The 23,496-nt window shown below is 45.4% G+C and overlaps 1 protein-coding gene across 2 annotated transcripts in view; it reads left to right on the top strand.

Annotated features, from left to right (window-relative positions):
* Positions 1-23,496, top strand: part of LOC111875274 (protein spinster) — a 72,394-nt gene that overhangs the window by 39,976 nt on the left and 8,922 nt on the right. For both annotated transcript variants that reach the window (XM_023871381.2, XM_023871382.2), the window contains exons 2-7: positions 16,994-17,190; positions 18,668-18,819; positions 18,908-19,108; positions 19,765-19,899; positions 21,480-21,741; positions 22,205-22,303. In XM_023871381.2, coding sequence (XP_023727149.1) covers positions 16,994-17,190; positions 18,668-18,819; positions 18,908-19,108; positions 19,765-19,899; positions 21,480-21,741; positions 22,205-22,303 — 1,046 coding nt within the window. The remainder of the gene's footprint in view (positions 1-16,993; positions 17,191-18,667; positions 18,820-18,907; positions 19,109-19,764; positions 19,900-21,479; positions 21,742-22,204; positions 22,304-23,496) is intronic.

Here is a 23,496-nt window from a genome sequence, read left to right as displayed (position 1 = left end):
CACAAATAGAGGTAACCTACGTGAATATAGGTACGAGATTCCTTTTAATGGTAACTATATGTAGCACCTGCATGAACATTACGATATTTCTCATTTTGCGCACAACATGCTTGTGTTTCATATCACGGCAAGAGATTATTATCCTACACAGCATTAACCGGTTGGTGTTTGTAATGGAGACGAAATGTTTTCTGTGAAGAATTCCGTAATTTTAGTCCGCAAGCGAACTATACCGACCCAGCAACCGCCGCTTGTCGGCGAAATCAGTGTCAACTTTTGCAGATAGAGGGTGTCGCGTGGTCAGCGCAACGAATCCACACGGCCGTTAATTTCGGTTTTCTAGACCGGAGCCCCTGTTTCCTTGAAATAACTCCTCAATTATCCTCACGAGGCTGAGTGGACCCCGTTCCAGACCCACTACTTCTCAGAAAATCTGGTAGCGCCGGGAATCGAACCCCGACCTCTAGATCTGTAGCCAGTGACCACTAGACCACAGAGGCGGAAATGAATTTTTATATATTACTGAGTTCAACGCAAAACAAAAACCTGTTTATGTAACTAGTTACTGCTATGCGAATGTACGGTCTGTAAAAATCAGAGGGCAGCAAACTTGTCACGGAGACCTGTACATTCTTAGTTTTCGGACTGCTGGCTGGAAGTCGGTGTGTATCTGGCCATCTCGACACGGATTTTCTTGGTCTTCCCCATCTGCAAGCAAATGTTGAGATGGTTCGCATGTCCCAAGTGGCTGCTACGCGCTTTTCACGCAACCTTCCCGATTTAAATTCATAGAAACAATTTCTTGCCCTGGAAGCCACAAACTCACTATTCCAAATTGCGCCACTCAGTTAACAAGAAAATAAAAAGAGTACCGTTTTCAGGGCTGTTGCGCCGTGTAGGTTTTGTGTGAACCGACGTTTCGGAGGAACGTATCGCCTCCATCTTCAGAGTAGAAAATCCGCGAGCGAGGAACCAGCTTGAGCAGGTGATTGCAGACTGAAGTCACGGCGCTGACTATGAAGAATGCCGTCCTCTGGGATGTGGCGCCGTGTAGATCTTGTGTGAACCTACGTTTCGGAGGAACGTCGGTTGAGTCTACAGCCACCTGCTCAAGCCGGTTCCTCGCTCGCGGATTTTTCTACCCTGAAAGTGGAGGCAATATGTTCCTCCCAAACGTCGGTTCACACAAGATTTACACTGCCCCACATTGCAGAATACGGTATTCTTCATAGTCACCGCAGTGAATACCTCAGATCTTACAAGTCTTGTCCGCAGTGGTCTATGAAATTAACTATCTAAAGTGGTTCAGCAGAATTCGCTTAACGATAACCCAGGCAAGTGAGCATTGCTCACGTCATGGATAACTTTTGGTCTGAACTGACATGCCAAGGCGATGGCCTACCGTGTCTTTCCTTGAAGCTTCTAGTTGCAACCTGTTGCACGTCGCAGTTAATGCAGATTAAAATTGGAGTATAGTTCTTCCTCCAAATCTGAGAAATTAACCCATCATCTGAGACGCATATAGAGCCCCGTTGTCTCACTGAAAGGTCCCAGCAGCTCACATGTCAGTACTGTTCGACGACAGGAGTTTGATTCCCCGACAGGAATAGGGATTTTTATCTCTTGACATAGCGTTAATACTGGCTCTCAAGCTCACCCAGTCTGAAACCAAGGAGATGGGATGGGCGGGCCATGTAGCATGATTGACAGGGAGACATGCACGTAGTTGGAAGGATGCAGTAAAGCAGATCTTAAATAAATGGAGCTAGAGGATGCCCTGGATTCATCTGGCTCGTGGTAGGCGCCAGTGACAGGCTGTTGTGAGAATTTCTTGGCGATCTGAGCGAGTGTTTGATTCTCAGGAAGGATTCCGCTCCGAGTAGTAAACCCCCTGTAATGCTCTTCTGAATAATATTGAAAGAGATTTCTGCTCCACAGAAAAGTACGTCTTCAGTACAAAGTCCAACCGCTTAATGCTCTTCAGGGAAAAAATCGCTATTTATTGTGAGAATCATACGGAACACATAAATGCATTGTGTGGGCAGAATGCAGAGTTCAGTCCGTACCTCAAAAGAAACACATTTGGTCTCTGTTACAAATACAAACCAGTTAATGCTCTTAAGGGAAATAATCGCTGTTTACTGTAAGAACCATACGGAACACACAAATACACTGTGTGGGCAGAATGTAGAGTTCGGTCCGTATCTCACAGGAGAAACAATACGTATCCGCTACGAGGACCAACCGGTTAATGCTGTTTAGGGAAATAATCTCTGTTTATTGTGAGAACCATATGGAACACACAAATACATTGTGTGGGAGAAATATACATTTTTTTAATGTTAAATTTAGTGACATATTGGGTTAATAGGTGAAGTCCCTGTACTTAAACCCCACGACATAAAGACGAGAGGAGACTAGAGGTATAGCTCCACCGATCTTAACACTTTTCACTTGAAGGAAGAGCTTGACCCCCGGAAAGACAGCCTTGGTACACATTGTGTATGAGGCTGCTGGATAGGCCCCAGAGACGGTCTGGACGCTTTGGAAAAGATAAAGATTTCTTGCACCTGCCGGGAATCAAAACCTGATCCCCCGGTCGTCCAGCCAAATCACTATACCAACTCCCAGGTGCCGTTGTTAGGTCCCGGTAATTTTACAGCCGGGGATGACAGGACACGAAACACGTGTGTCTGGGCCCTTACAGTTGACGTAATTTGTGAAGCAAGAAGCTAGTTTCATCATTCCCACTTCAGTCCCGTCAAGTTTGGTATGGCACTTGAAGTGTTAAGATATTAATGGTCCAATCTAGTTGTCTCTGTCCCAGCAGGGAGCTGTATTTGCTGAGTGGGGACAGACGAGCAAGCTGCGAAGACAAATGAAAGACGAATTCCTCCGTGGGAGGGAGGATGGCTGGCAGGCTGAGGCGTGTGGCTTAGCTAAGCAGGACGTGACCCTTGGTGACCCGTGACAGAACTTATCTCTTGAGACAGATTAGTGTGGGTGTATAGCTACTTTTGCCCAATTTGCTTGGTTCGAATCTCCGACTGGTTACCATATGTCTGTTCGCCCTGGTTTACCGCAGTTCCTCAAGGTGATTATCGGGATCGTACCTTCATATAGGCCACAATCCCCCACCCCACATCTTCAGAGGCGGTTCCTTCACCATTCATAGCCATCACAGCAGGAAATGGGACGCAGGAAGTACCCGAAAAGACGCGGTGTCGCTACAGAAATACATAATAAAAGTCTGTTGTTACAGTGTCATGGCGTTTAGCACTAATAACTGCACCATTCTCTTCTTGGACAACGGATGTTAATGTAATTAATTGATGACAATGAAAGTCTGGAATACAAAAAACTTGTGGTGTTATTTAACTTTGGAATGGCTGTCGGCCACGGATGTCACGTTCCAGATATTAACCGGAAAACGTCTTCTGGTTTACTGTAGGCTTAATATTGAAAACACTTTGAAGACAGAATTTCATCTAAATGATATATAAGGATCCATTTCGTGCCTCACAGGAAACACATCACGTCTCAGCTACAAAGCCCAACCGGTTGATGCTGTTTAGGGAAATAATCGCTGTTTACTGTGAGAACCATACGGAACACATAAATACACTGTGTGGGCAGAATGCAGAGTTCAGTTCGTACCTCACAGGAACACATTACGTCTCCGCTACAAAGCCCAACCGGTTAATGCTGTTTAGGAAAACAGTCGCTGTTTATTGTGAGAACCATACGGAACACATAAATACACTGTATGGACAAAATGCAGTTTATTTTAAAGCAGGTGCTACATGTAGTAACCACTGGGCTTTAAATGAGTAATAACCGTTTGTTGCCGAAGAATGTGTCAGTGTTGCAGAGCGGCGTATATAAACACACTCCACATGAATCTAAGATCGGTGAGACATCAGTTACTGTATAACTGTATAAAATTAGATCGTGTTTAAATGCTTTGCAATTTAAGTGCACGGAAACAGCACCAAATATAAATGACGAAATTGTAAGAATAAGGAGGTGTCAGTATTCAGAAACGGATAAATTGCTGATGCCGCGATGGGCATTCGAATTAACATGTAAAGGAAACAGACCTATGGGACGATGCAGAACAAGATGATTCGGCCAGGTAACCACAAAATGAAGGAGAGTAGAAAAGAACTGGAAATAAGTCGGAAAAGAAAGATTGTGGGAGAAAGAAGAAACTGCAGACTTTCAGTACATCGACCCCAGGCAGACACATCGTCTGCTCTATGAGAGATGACGTCGTATAGTCCGGTAGAAGTTGACAGACATTTCGGAGATACATACTGCCTACGTCTTTACGGCTAAACAATAAGCCAAGCAAGTTACCAGCAAGAAGCAGGCGGCAGTGTTAGTATCTTCCTTGGCTTACTCATGAACTCTGAATATGGTGACAATACTTTCTTCCGAAACGTCCGTGAACTTTCGGAGTAAATGACGTCATATCCCAGGAGACAGTTTCATTCATAGTAACCACTGAGAGATCCTGCTTACTCCTGCAGTGAGACTAAACTTGGAACCCGCTCCGAAGCCAGCGTAACCCGCGACGTTTACGCATATTTCAGCTCTTTTTATAGTCGTTCGTCTTTTATTAGCCGTTCGACATTTCGAAAGATTGCGCCATTGCGAGCGAGAATCACCGGTCGCTATCTTATCAGAGTGCAAGGTGTAGTTCCCCCGCATCACGTGGCATTTGTTCAGATTGAGGTCGGCTGGGTTGACACACCGCGTAGCCCTGTCATCGTAGCCGCTTCTATCTTCAGGATATGAAACAGTATGTTCTTCCTAAACACTTGGATTCTTTTATATGACTACACGGCGTCACAGCCCGGAAAACCATAACTGAGAGGTTTTCATGGTTTTGCCATCCCTTGCAGGCAGACCTGAGCATTGTGGTATGTCTGCTGAAAGCCAGTAGAGACAGCCGTTGCTAGGGAACGGCTGTGCAAACACGCCCCTTTCAAGGCAATAGCTTACTGGCCGTTACGTGACCGCAACAGACACGTACGCAACAACAGAAGAGCTGTTGGAAGAGATGTTTTCTTTGTGATCCGTGCCGAGACTATATACGAGGACCAGTCTTGAGACTGCATTTACAGGAGTAGGTGGTTGGTGTGAGATGGCCGCCAGCCTGCGAGGACGTGAATCCGGGAGCAGATGAACGTCCACCGTTGGAAGCCGCCACCAAGCAACGCCCTAAAGACCGTGATTGAGAACACTAGTCTGTGTGGGTAATTGGTTTTATGTTAAATCAGTCCAGAATAATCGTCGTCTTTATACTTGACCCCTACATCTTGTTCCCACGAAGTTCTGAAATTGACATAGGTTATGAATCAGTTGTTCTGGTCATTTATGGCCACTTGATGTGAGATTATGCTTATTGCATGTGATTGGAAGCGACTGTGGCCTATTTCGTGACATCTGTCGGAATGCTCTGTACTCGTGCAGCGAGGTCCCCCACACGTTCACGTTACACAGACTGAGGCAGTCGGGCAGAAATATTACCTTGCAATTCACTTCCGTACCCAGCGAAAATGAAACTACTTCTGCGGTTTCTAGCATTCGTTTCCAGTAAAAAGGTAAAGTTGTGCCTTTGCTTAACTAATTAAGCATTACACCGTGAACACGTATGGGAAAGTGGACGTATAGATCCACGTATTCTTGACCTCTGTACTAGTTAGTGGTGAATGGTCAGCTTCACGACTTCGTCGATTTACCCCTGGGGAAAGAGACCCTGTACCAATTTAGTAGGAGGCTGGGTGAGCCCCAGAACTGGTCTTGACGTGGAGAGGAGAAAATCTTGTCCCTAGCAGGACTCGAACTACGACCCATCAGCAGTTAAGTTTCCAGTAAAATTATATTCGCTTAGTGGGGGGGGGTGGAGTATAGTTGGGTCCACTAGGCACGGCGGCTACTGATTGGCCTATTGTACCTGCCCCGTGTGATTATGATGATGGAGAATTTGGTGGAATGAAGATTGGCAGGGGAAGTCGAAGTACTCGGAGAAAACCCATCCCACCACAAATCCCACTTGACCAGACCCCGGGATCGAACCCGGGCCGCCGCGGTGGGAAGCCAGCGACTAACCGCTTGAGCTATGGCGCGGCCCTAGATTCCAATAGGAAACTTAATTCTAAATTCAGTGAGTAGACCCGACAATAAAAACACGGACATATAGACATAATCTCCCCGTTACGCGTTAAGCTTATGCGTGTTGCTTATGGAATGTGATATCATTTGTAAAACAGAAGACAACACAGCTGGACAGTCTGCCTGTGGCTTGAAGCGAACTATGCACACGGTTATTAGAAAATTGCATTCCCTTCTGGAGTTAGCTTGAGGCCCTTGGCGGCGGGGGGGAGTTCCCTGAGACGGGGTGTCATGTGTCTTCTTGCGTCATGGTCAGCATGACCCTCAAAGTGACCGGGACTTCCAGCCCAAACAAACGTTTCGTGATGTGGCCGAGCGGTGTGTACCTTGGTGCCGACGTCGCTGTACTTCGTGGCTGCTACTGTGACGCTGTCTCGAAATGAGATTGAAGCCGTTAATTTGCTTTTTTTTTTACGTGATCGAAATTCAGATTTGCGTTTACGTGATTCACGAACGAGGCGAGATAACGTAACAGTGTACTGCAGTTTTACACACTGCTCTTCCGGAATTTTCTTTTGGTTTTCCGGTTACAGCGAGGCGTTTGTTTGACAGTCTCCTGGCCAGGGCTTCCAAGCTGACACCCTGAAACAATATGAACCACATATGAGGGTGTGGATTCAAATATTTTGGAACGACAGTAGAAATTAAGAGGGGATTGAATTCGGGTAATGCTTGCTATCATTCAGTCTCGCCTACTGTCTAAAAACGTAAAAATTATAGTATACAGAAGTATAATTTTGCCTGTGGTTCTGTATGGGTGCGTAACTTGGTCTCTGACATTAAGGAAGAAACATAGATTGAGGGTGCTTGAGAACAGGGCGTTGAGGAGAATATTTGGACCGAAGAGAGATGAAGTGGCAGGAAATTGGAGAAAACTGCATAATGAGGAGCTTCATAACTTGTACTCTTCTCCAAGTATAATTAGAATGATCAAGTCAAGGAGGGTGAGGTGGGAAAGGCATTTAGCACGAATGGGGGGAAGAGGAATGTATGTAGGATATTGGTGGGAAAGCCAGAAGGAAAGAGACGACTATAAGACCAAGACGTATGTAGGTGGATAATATTAAAATGGATCTTAGAGAGATGGGGTAATATGGCTCAAGATAGGGACCAATAGAGAGGGCTCTTGTAAGCACGGTAATGAACCTTTGAGTTCAATAAATTACTGAGAAGTTCTTGAACAGCTGTTCAACTGGCGCCTTCTCAAGAGGGGCTCAGCTCCATGAAGTTATGAGGGGTTGGAATTTTTTTTTTTTTTTTGTGGCGTCGGTGACCAGGCAACGGCTCTGCTGGGGCCACTGGAAGACACAGGTCGGAATGCTTCGGGAGTGTTTGGTGGCCGCCGATCACGGTACAGTTTAGTTTAATAAATAGTGCACGATATTAATGAGTTGTTCAATAAATAACCATTCAAGATTAAATCCGGACTCCTTCAGCGTTTCTCCGAAGACCGATTTCCGCGCATATAAGTCAGACCTGAATGTCTCATGTTCCCGGTTCCATAGTGTTCCGACGCTTTCACGCATTTCGCCGTTAGCCATACACCTGAAGCCGTTTAGTCTGGTAAGTATCTGCCAGCGTTACGGACAAACATGGTTGCATTTTATCCTGAAGATGGAGGCCGCCCGTCTGTTAATCCGTGTATAGCAGTTGCAGTCCACGACCGGTATGTTTGCCTGCGTGTGCTTTTGTTCGTGGAGGATGCATGAAAGTCTCTCACGCCCCCCCCCCTTCCCCGCCCAGCATGCGGCCTATTCGGCTTAAGCACATGTGAATAGACGTGAGCTGTTCTCATTGTCAGGGGTCCTCTGCATGCGAGGTGCTCTGCGGTGTATTCCACGGGTTTAAGAGAAGTTTGGGGGGGGGGATACACAGTGTTGCGCGTTCGTGAGAAGCTGTGTTTGCTCAGCTGGTCGACAGATTCGTCGCATGGGCCCAGTTCTTAATCAGATGATTTAAGTACTCACCCCTGTCTAGGAGCCAGAAAAGCGAAGTCGGTAGAGCTACTGGCTACGGGCTGGACTACTGAGGGGTCGAAGGGTCTCACCCAGCCTCCTATCCAATGGTTACCGTTTTTTGTTTAGAGGTGAAGCGGGCGGGGCGTGAAGCTGACTACTGACTGCCAACTATTGCCGAGGTCAAGAAAATGTGGATCTATACATCCACTCCTCCATACGTCTTAATGGCGTAGTGCTTAATTAGTTAAGCACAAGGACAGCTTTACCTGTTTGCCTTTACTAACCGTTTATGTGCTTGCTGTGATAATGGTAATAAACAGCGATAATTTTGTAAACAGCATCAAGCTATCGCTGTTTGTACTGCAGATGCAGGGCCTGAATTTCTTCATATTGTTTAGAACAGATTTCATGCTTCAGAGGGTTGATCTCACTGTAAGGCCCAAGCTGTCGCTTCGTACAGGGATTAGTGCGTGCGTACACGGCGTAGTGGTATTATGTGGGCCGAGCCATAGTTTCGGAGACCTGAAATGAGAGATTGGCAGAAATGCAGACAATTTACGCCTTTATCGAAATACCGTGTATTGGTATAGAAAGTGGCATAGAGTGGGCGTATAGATGTCAGCTGCGTCCGGGATGTTGGGAAAACCGTGCCCACTCACCGGCGAATTTGTGACGTTTGATATCCGCCTCCAGCGGATGACCGAACCCTGCGTCACAAAGTGATCACGGCTGGAGGGGTGGTCCTACAGCACGCGTCATCACGGCAGTCTGACTGTCCACATTCAGAAACGGCAAATCGCCCCTGACAGCTATACCGCCAGTGCTGGAACTTGTATAATTCGTGTGTTCCTTCTACATTTGCGTGTGTAGGTCACGACTTTTGCGGCCAAAATCAGTGATTAATAATCTTAAGCATTTCAGGCCTGAAATCCATCTAAATAATATATGTAGGATGTGAGGTTCTCGTAGTGGATGTTATGAAGAGAAGTCAACCGACGTTTCGGAGGAACATCGCATCCATCTTCATGGTTGAATAAGCCTAGCAAGATACCAGCGTGAAAGCAGGTGGCAAGCCCATGGAGGCGATATTTTCCTCCGAAACGTCGGTTGACATTCGACTGACTACAATGCCTTGTATCCCAGAAAATAATACCCCCCATCTAAATGACAATTTAATATCCAGTCCGTACCTCACAGGAAACACTGTCTCCGCTACAAAGCCCAACCGGTTAATGCAGTTTAGGGAAATAATCTGTTTATTGTGAGAACCATTCGGAACACGGTTAATGCTGTTTAGGGAAATAATCGCTGTTTATTGTGAGAACCATACGGAACACATAAATACACTGTGTGGGCAGAATGCAGAGTTCAGTTCGTACCTCACAGGAAACACATTACGTCTCCGCTACAAAGTCCAACCGGTTAATGCTGTTTAGGGAAACAGTCGCTGTTTATTGTGAGAACCATACGGAACACACAAATACACTGTGTGGGCAGAATGCAGGGTTTTCGTGTGTTACGGTACGCAGGGTTCACGCGGTAGCGTAGTTGGTTGAGGCACTGTGCTACAGGAACCTTTCTCGGGGGGAAGGGCGGCCGTCGTGTGAGTGTGACGACCTCACCGCCATCTGTGAGCCGATTGTCTAGAGAAAATGTTGGAACCTCTACGTCTCACAACCCTGTGGACCTCCACATAATCCTTGGCACATAACAAGATGAACAGATGAAGGAAGATGAGGTGGACGGGTACGAGGTAGAAATTATAAATTCGATTGGGAGAGCAACCTGCAGGCCTATATGGGAAGGTGACGTTGAAGTTGGTCGTGAAATGTGATGTGAGGGTATCCACTGGATTCATGTAGCTCAGGAGGTCTAGTAGCGGGCTGCTGTGTTATTGTTCATCTACTTGTCCATCTCGTTCACGTATTGCTGCTGGAGATGAACGTGGTGCCACAATTGTGAGCTGGCACACTCATTCACTTCTCGCAAAACATTGATTTGCCTGAGCACGCATGAGCTGATGGTGCCGCCGAATTCTCGGCGAGCTCGAGACGTAAATTTTCGTCGTTGTGGCCCTGTCTGTCGTCATGTGAACAGATACTGATGAAATGTAGTATTCTGGAGTTGTTTGTCGGCAGATCCCAGTTTCGGTTAAAAATATGAAATCTTGCTGTTTCTGTAAGTAAAGCAGATCTTTATATGGTGTTACCTCGTAAGCTTAAAACCGTTTCTAGTCATTAGGTGTTGCAGATCCTTACAGAACGAGCAGACGCTCCAGATCTGTTTCAGTGCGTAAAAGTTTCTAAAATGTCGGTTTTCGTTTCTGTTTTGTGACAAGACCTTTAAGCTTTTTCGTTTTCAATAATTGTAAGAAGTACGGTGATCACGGTGGCCACACAGTGCAGTTACATTGTTCGTAGTTACGAAGTGTTACAGTTACAGTAAGATTGTGTTACAAGGAATTGTAGTTCCGCCTGGTGAATATCCAACAAACCGATTCATATAATCCTGAATTTCTTGTCGCGTTACAGGACACGTGACTATATAATAAAACATAGAACGTAAGCATTGGGCTCTCTTTAGCGGTATAAACTTTGGCATGTAAAGCTCGCTGTGGTTAAAATCGCCGTATATAAAGTGCGGTCGCATTTTTTGCGGTCCTGAAGACCTCGCATAATTCGAGAAAACTTTTGAAACGTGATTCTAGCCGATTTTTGAGGGGAGAGGAGAATTCGTGTTATTTCGAACTTTGCCCGTAAAGTGAAACTTTATTTTCTTTATAAATACAAACCACTCCGTCCAATGTGACATATAAGTTTTTACTACGTTGAAACTTATCTACCTTACATGTTTCGGTCCTTACGGGCAATCATCAGAGGGAACATCATTACAAACTGGAAAATACCATCACAATAGGTGTTTTGATGGTAGTGATGGTAGTTTCCAGTTTGTAATGATGTTCCCTCTGAAGATGGCCCGTAAGGACCGAAACATGTAAGGGAGATAAGTTTTAACGTAGTAAAAACTTATATGTCACATTGGACGGAGTGGTTTGTATTTATAATTGTTAGTGTGACGGAACAAAATGAAACCATTTTTTTTTATATATATCACACTATTTAAGATTCTCATGAAATGCTGTCGCACTGTACACATATACACTGATGGCCGCTCATTACGTTGCGAAGATAGTTGATTGCATGCATAAGTATATTGTGTCGTGGTTGATTGCATTTTGTGTGTGCCTGCACGCCCTGGGAATCTATTAGAGGTTCTGCCTATGCCTCAGAGATGTCTCTCGTGGTAATGATATGTCTGTTACACAACAGGTTTTCCATAACGAGGATATGTAGTAACTTTGTATGTGTTATGGAACGGAACCTAATGAAATCTAGGCAAAACGGCTTTACCAGAAACACTGTGTAAACAGTGGCCTATCTACAGATTCAGCGGAAAGCAGATAATAAATGAGCTAAATGCGTGAAGGTGGCCTCTACGGCCGAAACATTTAGCTAAATAAATATATGATGTATTGTTATTGTTATTGTTATTGTTGAGTCACGGATTTTCTCTTTTCACGTCGTCCAGGCCAGCTCTGGGGTCCACTCAACCTCCTATTCAATGGGTATTGGGGGCTCTTTTCCGAGGGGTCAAGCTGACCAGTAACCTCCAACTAGTGCCGAGGTCAAGAAAATGTGGATCTATACATCCACTCCCCCATACGCCTTCATAGCGTAGTGCTTAATTAGCTAAATACAGGGACAACTTTGCCTTTTATTAGTATTGGTATTTTGTTACGTGTTGTGTGGGCGGAACTCCGCAATTATAACATTGCAGTCTGGTCGTCCAGTTCTGCGAGAACCACTGAAACAATATCAAGCGAGCTCGACCCTTGTACTTGGTGCTTACATCGCAGTTCGTGGACGCTGGCGTGAAACACCACACCATAAAGACGTATGGGAGAGTGGAGGTATAGTTGCAGCATTCTTAGCTTCGTCACTAGACGGAGGTGAGTGGTTAGCTGTACGCTTCTGCCGCTGTATCCCCGGGGAGAGAGCCCCCAGTCCCCAGTGGATAGGAGGCTGCGGTCTGGACTCTGTGGAGAAAATAAAAATGTCTCGCCTGTGCCGGGAAAGGAACCACGATCCGTCAGTATTCCAGCCTGTAGCGCATTCACGATGTGACGTCTTGTCGCAGCGTGGCCATTGCTGGATCGTCACCCACTCACAGAAGCGTACAAGCTTGGTGGCCAATGTTAGGCAACATGCAGAATGTGAAATTGGGGAAGGCGAAGGAGCGGACAAGCATGTAGAAGAGACGCGGCATGCGCCTTCCTTTAATTCAGTTGTTTCTTAGATGGACCTTTCTTCCGGACGGGAGACGCATCACACTGAGCTGATGGAAGGGCAGAGTTGACATTTAGAGACAAAGATTACTGTTTTGTTGAATTTGAGGCCGTGTAATCTTGTAGATGTTTATCGACGTTTCGGAGGAACCTTCTGCCTGGATGCATGTTGATTTGTACGCCAGACGACCATGTTTATTCCTCGAGCGCCGATAAGGGCCCCGTGTGTTTATGCCCCAGATGGAACATTGCTCCTTAACAAGCTGTTAGTCGGCAGGCCAATAAGTCCCAGTGAGTTCATTTCCATGTCCAGAGCCCGCAGCGTCACTTGTCCTAAGCCAGATGAATCCAATTATTCCCTGATAAAGTCTCGTTTAATATTGTAGCATTCCCTGATAAAGTCTCGTTTAATATTGTAGCATGTAGATCCCTTGCTAGGCGACTACCGCGAGGTGGCCAAATATACCGGACCCATTTCTAGGCAACGGCTTTGTAAACACGTTCACACAGCAACGAATCGACGCACAACAATAGAGGTACTGTTGGAGACGGAGTGTTTCTGCGTGGTCCTTACGGAGGAGTTATCTTGACAGTTGGGGCGACCGAGTGAGTTCTACAAGGGAGTCTCTGAAGAGAGGATTTGAGCTCGTGAAGCTTAAAATCTCCACTGGTCGAAGCCGTTGCTAGGGAACGGCTGGTAAAAACACAGCAGGCTGGCAAAGTCTTAGCGGGTGCTGTGGTGATTTGTGAAGATTGGCGGTTGCGCTGTAATTACTTGTAGTTCCGAATCTTGTGTGTATAAGTGGTCAGTAAATCCATTCTCCAATCTAAACCCCGTATATAGTCACCCCTACACGTGACAGTATCATTAAGTTCTCCAAACTGCCCCCCCCCCCAGAACTCAGTGTGCTTAGGCCCGCATCGGGTCATAGAGTCCTCCACGTCTCGCCGTCGCGGTTGCGGCTGTCGACATCTGTGACTGTACTCCTTGTATCGAACTGTAGTACGACCGGTGAATGATGATTTGGAGAGGATATGGAAGGCCAGTGTAGCCTGCGTCCCAACCAACCACCTCCTTTTGCTTCACCATCCTGCGCGGTCACAGATCAGCAGTGCGTGTCTTGCTGTGTAGCCGATACCGAGGGGCCACAGGCGTGTTCGGAATGCTTAGTTCAACTGTACGTAATTCTCTTCTCTGGACTTGCAGAACCTTCGGAGGAAGCGTCATTTGGTAATTAGATAGGACAGTGGCACGTGTTTCATCTTTAGCCCCGTTCATTGAGTCCACAGAATTTATATAACGAAATATATGAACAGACATTCAATAATCTAGATCAGTGAAGCAAAAGATATCCCTAAAGAACGAAACAAAACTTAGGAAACAAATGGAAAAATTTAATAATGAGGGTATTGCTGATGAAACTAAATAAATAAATAAATATATCACTGCAGCCAACTTTAGCGGATAGATGGTGTCGCGTGGTCAGCGCATCGTATCCCCACGGCCGTTAATTTCGGATTTCTAGACCGGAGCCGCTGTTTCCTTGAAATAGCTCCTCAGTTATCCTCATGAGGCTGAGAGGACCCCGTTCCAGACCCACTACTTTTCAGAAAATCTGGTAGCGCCGGGAATCGAACCCGGACCTTGGATCTGTAACCAGGAACTCTGACCACTAGACTACAGAGGCGGTCCCTAACTTCTTCACTAGTTGGCACTAACTTCTCCGACAAGCGGCGGTCGCTCGGTCGGTATAGTTCGCTTGCGGACTAAAACCACGTAAGTTTCCTTATTTGTTCTATCACTGCCGCAATTTCTTCCTCTGTCAGAAGCTGAAATCCAGGGTCTCCTTCATCCAGCTTAAACCAATCTTGGATATATTCTTGCGTGGTTTCAGTCTCTCCACCTGCCCTCAACACAGTCGGAAAGTCCTCTTGCTCCTAAATCCCACGTGTCTCTTAAAGTACATACTCAACTGTGAACAGAATTTTTCATTTTTCGATCCGGATTAACTGTAACCGGATTAGCGAGGATTTACTGTAGAGGGATGAGAGCCTATAGAATCGGCCATGTAAGAGGAGGAGAAGAAGAAGAAGAAGAAGTTAAGGACTACCGCTGCTTCCGTGATGGACGTGTACGCGACTGTGGGGAAGGGACAGCAGCTGTGGCCTCTGGTGGCCTGGGTCTCGTTATGGCTGTGACCCCGTGAATAACCTTTAACCTGCATTTGTCCCTGCGCCCTGTTCCGCCGTCTCGTGTGGGAAGTGTCTACAATTAAGGAACTGCATCTGACCTACTCCTGCGACATCACGCTTCATTGCAATAATAATAGTCACGCATGCGTACAGGATACAGACACGATGGAACATTTGATGTTGAAAGTGTACGTGCTTGTAAATGCAACGTTCTGTCTGTTTTTATTTAAATCCTGGATACTTGTGGAAATTTTCACGTAGTAAGTGTTGCTAGAGACGGGGATTGGATTGGTAATCTGATTACACTAGTAATTACAAATAACTACGACAATCTCACTGACACACTCCAAAAATCACTGTAACTCCAGCACACACAAAGTCTTCACAGTCTTTACTAGCCTTTGCTTGGTAGCGGCTTTCAACGGCGGTCGTTCCCGTTTCCCTGGGTTCCTGAACTTTCCTCGGCCTCAGCTACCTTCTTCTCACTCCTCACAACTGCCACTCTTAACTGACAACCACGTTGCGGTAATAGTCCTTATGTAACTTCCTCTCTGACGAGAACATGGGTTTGCCTCTTATGAATACGCTTGGCCTTTCGTCATATGTACGTATCACACATATAGCATGTTAGTACAGGCTTTGCAAAGCAGATCATGCCTATCTTACGTATCTTTTGCTACAACGGCAGTTTAGTCACTTGAACAGTCGTAATCTTGACTACCGCCAAGTTTAAGCCTCTTACATTTTCTGTGTCTATGAGAAAAGCAGATGGCCCGAGTCTTATCTTCATTTATTTTATGTTCCAGCGCTCAGACCACATCTCAGTAGCACTGAGACCTCGCTGCAGCTTTCTGAGAACATAACCTTTTTTTTTCGGTCTGTCACATATACTCGTACGTGTATACAGGTGTCATCAGCAAAGACACCTAGCTAGACAGCACGTGTTCCGGGCGTACCATTTATGTATAATTAACTCAAGTCAAAGTCACATTGCAATTGACGGTCAGTCAGTAAGTCTTAGCGTCGAGCCCCATCTGTGGAGCTCATGACCAGATATTTATTACTGATTGACAGTTACAGCCTTGTTATTGTGAGGCGCCCTCTCTAACGAGAGGACGGGTCTGTCTTTGTCAGAGTCATTGTCTGCAGCAGTAAGTCATTTGACGTAATGTAAAGGATGTTTACAGTTTACATGTTAAACATGTAAAAAAGGAAATACAGGGCCTCATCCAGTCTTGGCTCAGTACAGCAGGTTATGCCCTATTTCTAGTAGCTTCCGCTACTAGCTTCGGCACGAACCGCACAGAAAACGTCTCTTCCATTATTGCTTATTCTCTCTTTGCCGGGGAAACAACATGGCCGCAGAGCAGTTGTCCTGTCACCTGTTTACACAGCTCTTGCTTGGCAATGGGTTTGCATGTCACAGTATGAAGATTATAATTTTGATGAAAGAATACGATCACATGTGCAGACGTCATATAGGTGCAGTGTAGCGAAGCTCACCCGTACACTGACTGGCCCTCAGCAGTTGCGCGAAGACACAGAAACCTGTAACGTAAAGCGTAGCCCTTTTAAGAATGAGTACGTACTACCCGCTTTTCTTGAAAAGGAACCCTGCATTCTGCCCACACAGTGTATTTATGTGCTTCCTATGGTTCTCACAATAAACAGCGATTATCTCCCTAAACAGCATTAACCGGTTGGGCTTTGTAGCGGAGACGTAATGTGTTTCCTGTGGGGTACGCACTGAACCCTGCATTCTGCCCACACAGTGTATTTGTCTGTTCCATATGGTTCTCACAATAAACAGCGATTTACCGTGGGTTCTCGCTGTGAATCTTGGTTGGGGCACCAGCTCACTTGAGGTGTTTCATGGTTGCCCCATGTCCCTACAGGCAAATTATAGGGTAGTACCTCCGTAGGCCACGGCTGATATCTTGAAAATTATCTTTCCAGTTCTTCCATGCTTTTATTTTACGCTGTGAAATCTTTGATACTGGAAACTTCATAAAGTAAGCCACCGAAAGTAAAATTCTCTGCGTGGTGACTGAAGGCTGTCAGTTTGAAGTTCAGGTCACATATATGCCGTCGCTGTACATGAATGTTTCTCCATGAATCGGAGTCCTTGCTGGAACACCCGTACTGAAGCTGAATATTTTAATAAATTATACATACACGAAATGCAGCGATTGGATATTTTTCCCTGACGTTGAATTGCCCTGATTGTATTGGATCATTTGGGGAAAGCACATTATTAAGTAATTTTGTTGCGTTTCAGAAGTTCTCTGTTCTATTAATATGTTGTTTCCGTTTCCAGGAATTCTGGGAGATGTGAGAAACGAGTTTAAGATTGGCGATGACTTGGGCGGTCTGCTCCAGACGGCGTTTGTGCTGAGTTACATGGTATTTGCGCCGATGTTCGGATATCTTGGCGATCGCTATAGCCGGAGGCTCATAATGGCTTTTGGAGTCTTACTGTGGAGCCTCACAACGCTCCTTGGCTCCTTCATGCATGTGAGTGTTTCACATTCACCGATACCTCACTCCATCCAGATGTTTTCCTTCCGTCCCTCCGAATTTCTAAATGTCTACTGTCCAAAGAGTTCCCCCCACAATTCTGTATTAATTTCTTGTCTCTCATAGCATTTCGGGAATAGGCACAGTGATACAAGCAGGAAGGTCGCGGTTCGATTCCGAATGAGGTCATTGGATTTTTCAATTGACCTAATCCTTCCAGCCGCACTATGACCCTGTGTCAACGCAGCCTCTAACAGAAATAAGTACCAGGAATCTTCCTGGGGGTAAAGGGCTGCCGGCCGGAGCGTAAGGCTAATAATCTCACCGCCATCTGTTAGCCGATTGTTTAGAAAAATGTGGTAGCCTCGACGACTCACAACCCTTTGAGGGGAGATAACTTTACCTTTAACCTTAGCAATTGTGGTGATTAAGAGATTTTCGTGACAGTGGAGATTTGGATTGTGGTCTTATACTCTGAAGATGGAGATAGTATATACCTCTGAAACGTAGGTAAACTACCAGACTGCACGCTGTCATAACCCATAAGACTACAATCCTGTTTAACACGAACATATTTTTTATTTTCAATTAAAATTCCGACAAATTGTAAGGGAAATTCAAAGCTTCGTGTTGTTGTAGCCATATCTAATCATCATCATCTACCTAATACAATAACTTTGCCTTTTTTATGGCCGTTACATTTGTGCGGTAATTGCGAATTGCAGACAAGAACTTGCAACCATTTTTAACGCCTTCTTTGTGAGGCACTTAAGAATTCCTCCAAAAAGCTGCCATTCGCCAGAGTGTTGCATTTTTTCTTACCAGAAGCTGTAGCTGTATTCAGAGGTAGTTTTTGGAGGGTGGGAGTAAAACAGTCCACTTGGTACGTCGGCCACTACTTGGCCTATTGTACCAGCCCCGGATGATAGAAGAAGAGTGTGGAGCAGTCTGTAGAATGAGTTTTGGCAAGGGAAACCGACATATTCGGAGAAAACCTGCCCCAGTGCCACTTTGTCGACCACACATCCCACATGACCCGGGCAGGGCTCGAACCCGGCCGCTGTTGTGGGAAGTCGGCGACTAACCGCGTGAGCAGCGGCACGGCCTTGTGTTCAGAGATATGTTAAATTTCGTACTTACCATTTCTAACTAGACAGTAACCTTCTTTAGAATCTGATAGTCGCTTAGCTATCCAAAAAATTCCACGCCTTGTATACAACCTGAAGGCTCAGTAATGTGTGTAATTGGGTCCTGCCACCGGACTGTGGTCCGAGCCATCAGAATCCAGCCCATGCACTGACACAGTGTATCGGATTCTGGAAGACTTGATGCCTCTCTACGTTGCAGGAGGCGACGTGAGCGCCACACACTACCGCATGGTCCGTCCCGAGGAGTTGGTCGTGGTGCGGACGGCCAGGACATCTCCACCTCGCCTTCCCTTGCACTGAAAATGATCGTGTTTGTTTGTCAACAGACCTACGGGTGGTTCCTCACGCTCCGAGCTCTCGTGGGCATTGGCGAGGCCAGTTACTCCACCATAGCACCGACCATCATCAGTGATCTGTTCGTCAGAGACATGCGTTCGAAAATGCTAGCGCTCTTCTATTTCGCCATACCGGTTGGCAGGTAATCCTGCACACTTGCGCATTCGGTTCGAAGACCTTGCGGCCATTAATGCAGTTTCACACAATGTTTTATTTCTCGTCTGTTACAGTGGTCTGGGGTATATTGTCGGGTCTGAGACAGCACACTTGGCTGGTTCCTGGAGATGGGGTCTCCGTGTAACACCCGTCATGGGTGTTGTTGCTGTTCTTCTCATCGTCTTTGTAATGCAGGACCCTGTCCGAGGGAAAAATGAGGGGTCTCACCTCAGACCCACTTCGTGGAGCAGTGACCTCCGGGAACTGTGTAAAAAGTAAGGCTTGTACAAATTTCATGTTCTCACAAGGCCAAATTTTAATGGTGGAGTCAGTCTTCTAGGTTCTGATGTTGTGTTGTAGTCTGGTAATGGCTGATACCGGTGCTTCACACCACTTTTATCTCCATTTTGCTCCTCAGTTCTGAAGATGAAGGCTGATTTCTCCAAAACATTGGTGCCCGTCTACCAAACTACAAGGTGTCACATCCCAGTCGACCAGAGTCTTGAGCACAAAATGCATGTCCACCCCAATTAAACAGTGTGAGAACTTGTAAACATAATAATTCAAACATAACCCCCTGTGTGGAGGTGGGTTAGAATACCTCCATCCTAGCCCTGTGCATCGTAGAAGGCAAGGGAAAGGGAACGCCCTGTCACTAGGGGATGTAAATAGAGGGACCTGGTCCCCAAACAAAAAACAGACGATCTTCCTATATTAAAAAATCATTTTTGTGAGATCCAAAGAAGTTTAAACCAGGTGGGCTGATACAAAACAAATCTGGCACAATATTGTGAGGAAGATTGTGGCTCAAAAGGGGCTGTTGTTGTTGTTATTCACAGAATGTGTACAATGATGTGTTTTTGATAAAGCAGTTTCTTCAGCTTTAAATCTTTCAGACAAACCAGAATCATGTAACTGTTTGTGATTGCAGTAAGAGTTTCATGTTATCAACGGCCGGCTTTACGTGCGTGTCATTTGTTGCGGGAGCCCTGGCATGGTGGGGCCCATCATTCGTGTACCAGGGCCTGAGGCTGCAGGAGGGGTACGACGGAATCACACAGAATGAGTAAGTCCTGTAGTACGCAGGGTGTGGGGTCAGGATGTGCCAGGTGGACATGCTGCTACAGAGATATGTTGCAGGGACACATGTCAAAATGAAAGTAATTCTGTTGGTTGGTTGTTAAGGCAGTAAGTTCAGCTCCCAGGTCTTCACCATTGTCATCCGGGAAAAGGGAATTTTAAATCTCCAAGTACTGTGAAGTTAGCAGCCAGGTCTTAAATCTGGCAACCATGTTTTAATCCAGGGTGATCATAAAAGATTGCAACATTTAGTCAGCTAAATTGTACTCATGTGCCTTTGCAGAAATGCAGCTCACAGCCCGTGAAATTTAATTGTATATATAAAACTTTTTGTTCAGTGGTTTACAATGTAGAGGAAAATGTAATTATTTTCCTTCCAGTTCAATTTAACGTGTTACCCGCCATGGCGGTTAGCAGTGTCTGCTGTAGGCTATGCAGAACTGCAATAGTATTGGCTCTTCTTACCATGAACTTAATTTTGTGTTTCACTACATGGTCTGGGCAGTGTTGATCAATGTGCAGAGTTGTTTCCTTCTGTCCAGAACACAGACAATTCTTCTACTGGATTTAGCTAGTTTTCTTGCATTTGCATTGAGATACTGACACTCGTGATGACAAAGGAAGAACTGTGAAACACGTAGAATGGAAGACTGGCTAGTTGAAGAGGCAATGTTTCATTAGAAGACTGCATTTGTTGTTACCACGAGGGGGTGGGTTTCCCCATGCACCGCTACTAATAGTCTACTGTACGTCCCCCTCTTTAATTTCTACTATCTCCATACCCTACTGGTACTGGTGCTCACTATCAGCCCCGTTCAGCCAGCGAGGCTGGCAGTGGTACCCGATAACTTCCCCATCTACCGGAGGCATTGGAAACTACTTGGGTGGAATACTTTCCCTAATTTTGCTCAGAGGTCTCCTAGAGACATGAGGATCTTTTACGTGCCGTAAATCTACGACACGGGACCCACGGCTTAAAGTCCTCCCCAGAGGACTTGTTCCCTAAATTTTTCTGCCCTTAAAAATTCCACGACCTCCGCCGGGTTTGAACCCGCGTACCTTGAGCCATGATGTGGGAACGTTACCCCTAGACTACGGAGGCTGCTTGTTGTTACCATAGTTACACTTTTATTTTATTTGTGTATGTATTCAGGCCCTTCCATACTGTGGTAGCACGCAGATGCAGTTTATAAATATTCAGCACATATAATTTTTGTGCAGTTTTTAATTACTTTTGTCCCCTTTGAAAGAGCTTGATAATTAAGCAGCCTCATTATGCTACATTAAATGAAATGGTACCTATGTAATTAATGTACTGAGCATTATAAATATATGTTAGGGTTTGATGTTTGTAGGGCAGCAAATATTAAGATTACTGTGTTCTGGGGTGTGATACCGTGTGGTCTGGTAAATGCTACTAACATTTTGGAGCAACCTGTTGCCTCCATCTTCACCCAAACACCAGAGACTGCAAGTTCCTCAGAAATGTTTGTACATATCTGCCATGCTACTCGGTGTCACATCGCAGTACAAACATATGCTGATTCAGTAATGTTATGTTTACAGTGTGACATATAAATTTGGCATCATTGCTATGCTGTCTGGACTGATCGGTGTTCCTTTGGGCTCGTTACTGGCACAGAGGTTACGCTCTCGTTACCCTTCCATAGACCCGATGATATGTGCCATCGGTCTCCTCGTCAGTTCGCCACTTCTGTTTGGTGCTTCCGTCTCTGCCAGTAAAAACTCCAATGTCTGTTATGCGCTTATCTTCTTTGGCGAGGTCTTCCTGAATCTCAACTGGTCCATTGTAGCAGACATGCTTCTGGTAAGCATCAGATCTGTCTTCTCTTGTGACTGGAGTTTTGTGGTATCATTGTTTCTGCCTGCTTCCATAGAACTGACCCAGTTATGGGCTCCAATGGCACGGTAGCTGAAACTGTACTCATAGCAAGTGGCTGGGCGCTTCTCGTTCAAAGTAAAGTTGCATGTTAGGTGTTTCTGTTCACTCAGTTATACAGCCAGCGACAGGGAACTGCTGAAACTGTGGAGCATGTACCTAATTTTGCAATATATTATAGAGTGTCCTACCATGAAATGTGGCATTTCTTGAAAATCGGTAGGTTTACCATGTGCATGATGGTTTTTCCGCATTTTACACAAAGCCACAGTGTAATTGACGCATAGGATGAAATTCAGTGTTGGGGGATGTGTGTGATATATTTTGTGGTCAGAATGAACAAACTGAATGTAGTTACAACGAACCAAGAGGTTTGCGTCTCGTGTTTCAGTATGTGGTTGTTCCGACAAGACGGTCAACAGCTGAAGCATTCCAGATACTTATTTCACATGCACTCGGGGATGCCGGCAGCCCGTATCTAGTTGGAGTGGTAAGTTGTGTCCCTTCGTGGTACCATAGCCCAGCGAAACACTATATTACTATAGCGTGTTGTATTATGGGAATATTTGTGGACTTTTTACTACTGGAAATATGTGGTCTGCGGCATCCACTGCTAGGTGCAGCGGCTCCTCAGTTCTTCAGCAGGTTCCATATAAAGGCAGCAAAGAAGTCTGACTTGAGGCTCATCATTTTCCTGATAAATGGAAAGTAAGGGAGAGTCAGTATAGATCACAGATGGAAGTAAAACAGCTGCAATGGACATAATAGGTTTTCTATGTGTATCACTAGGTAGCAGCACAGTCCAACTTCAAGACAGGTGTAGGTAGCAGATATGCATGTTCAGAGGCTATAGTTAGTAGTCAAAATGGTGACTGTGCTTGAGGAATATGCTACCAATCAGATGAGCAGCATTGCTCATCTCATCGTTCTGTTGTGCATTTTTCTTTTGTGGGCAAAAGGACTTGGTGCGAAGGATATCATAGAAATATATATTGTGGGAAATGTTTGTCTTGTCTGTTCGGTCCCCTAAAAAACCACCTTAGTGACAGACATTTCATAGATGAAGAAGATGTTGCATGGGAGGTACAGAAGTGGCTGAGACAACAGTCAAAAACTTCTATGCTTCAGGTTCCAATGCACTGATACAGCAATAGAACAAGTGTTGATGGAGAATATGTCGAGAAATAAATGTTTTTTCAAGGTTCGAATATCGTGTTTTACGTTTTATATTCATTTGGGACATACTCTCCCTCGTATATACATGATGCAATCCAAAAGTTCCTGAAATTTGAATTTTGTGGGCGAATGGTTATGAAATACCGCTAGGTGTCTCCCCACACATCCTTCTTGAATCAGTGTGGCAAGCGGCATCGAGTTGAGTGGTTGGGTTTATTGTTGGTGAACGTATTTCCATTGTTGTGTTTCTGTGAGTTTGCGGTTTTGCGATGGATGATCTGAGAGAGTAGCGTGTCTGTATAAAGTTTTGTTTCAAACTTGGGAAAACCGTTGCAGAAATGCACCAAATGTTGAAGCAAGCTTTTGGTGACAACAGTTTAGGCCAGACACAAACTTACGACTGGTATAAGCTGAACATCGACTGATGATGATGATCATTCAGGACGGCCGTCAACTGGCATCACACCAGAAAATGTCGCGAAAGTTAGGGATCTGATTCTGCAAGAT

The sequence above is a fragment of the Cryptotermes secundus genome, unplaced genomic scaffold (assembly GCF_002891405.2).
Source record: "Cryptotermes secundus unplaced genomic scaffold, Csec_1.0 scaffold526, whole genome shotgun sequence".
NCBI classification, from domain to species: domain Eukaryota; kingdom Metazoa; phylum Arthropoda; class Insecta; order Blattodea; family Kalotermitidae; genus Cryptotermes; species Cryptotermes secundus.
The sequence above is the reverse complement of the archived record's forward strand: the minus strand, read 5'-3'. Positions and strand labels throughout refer to the sequence as shown.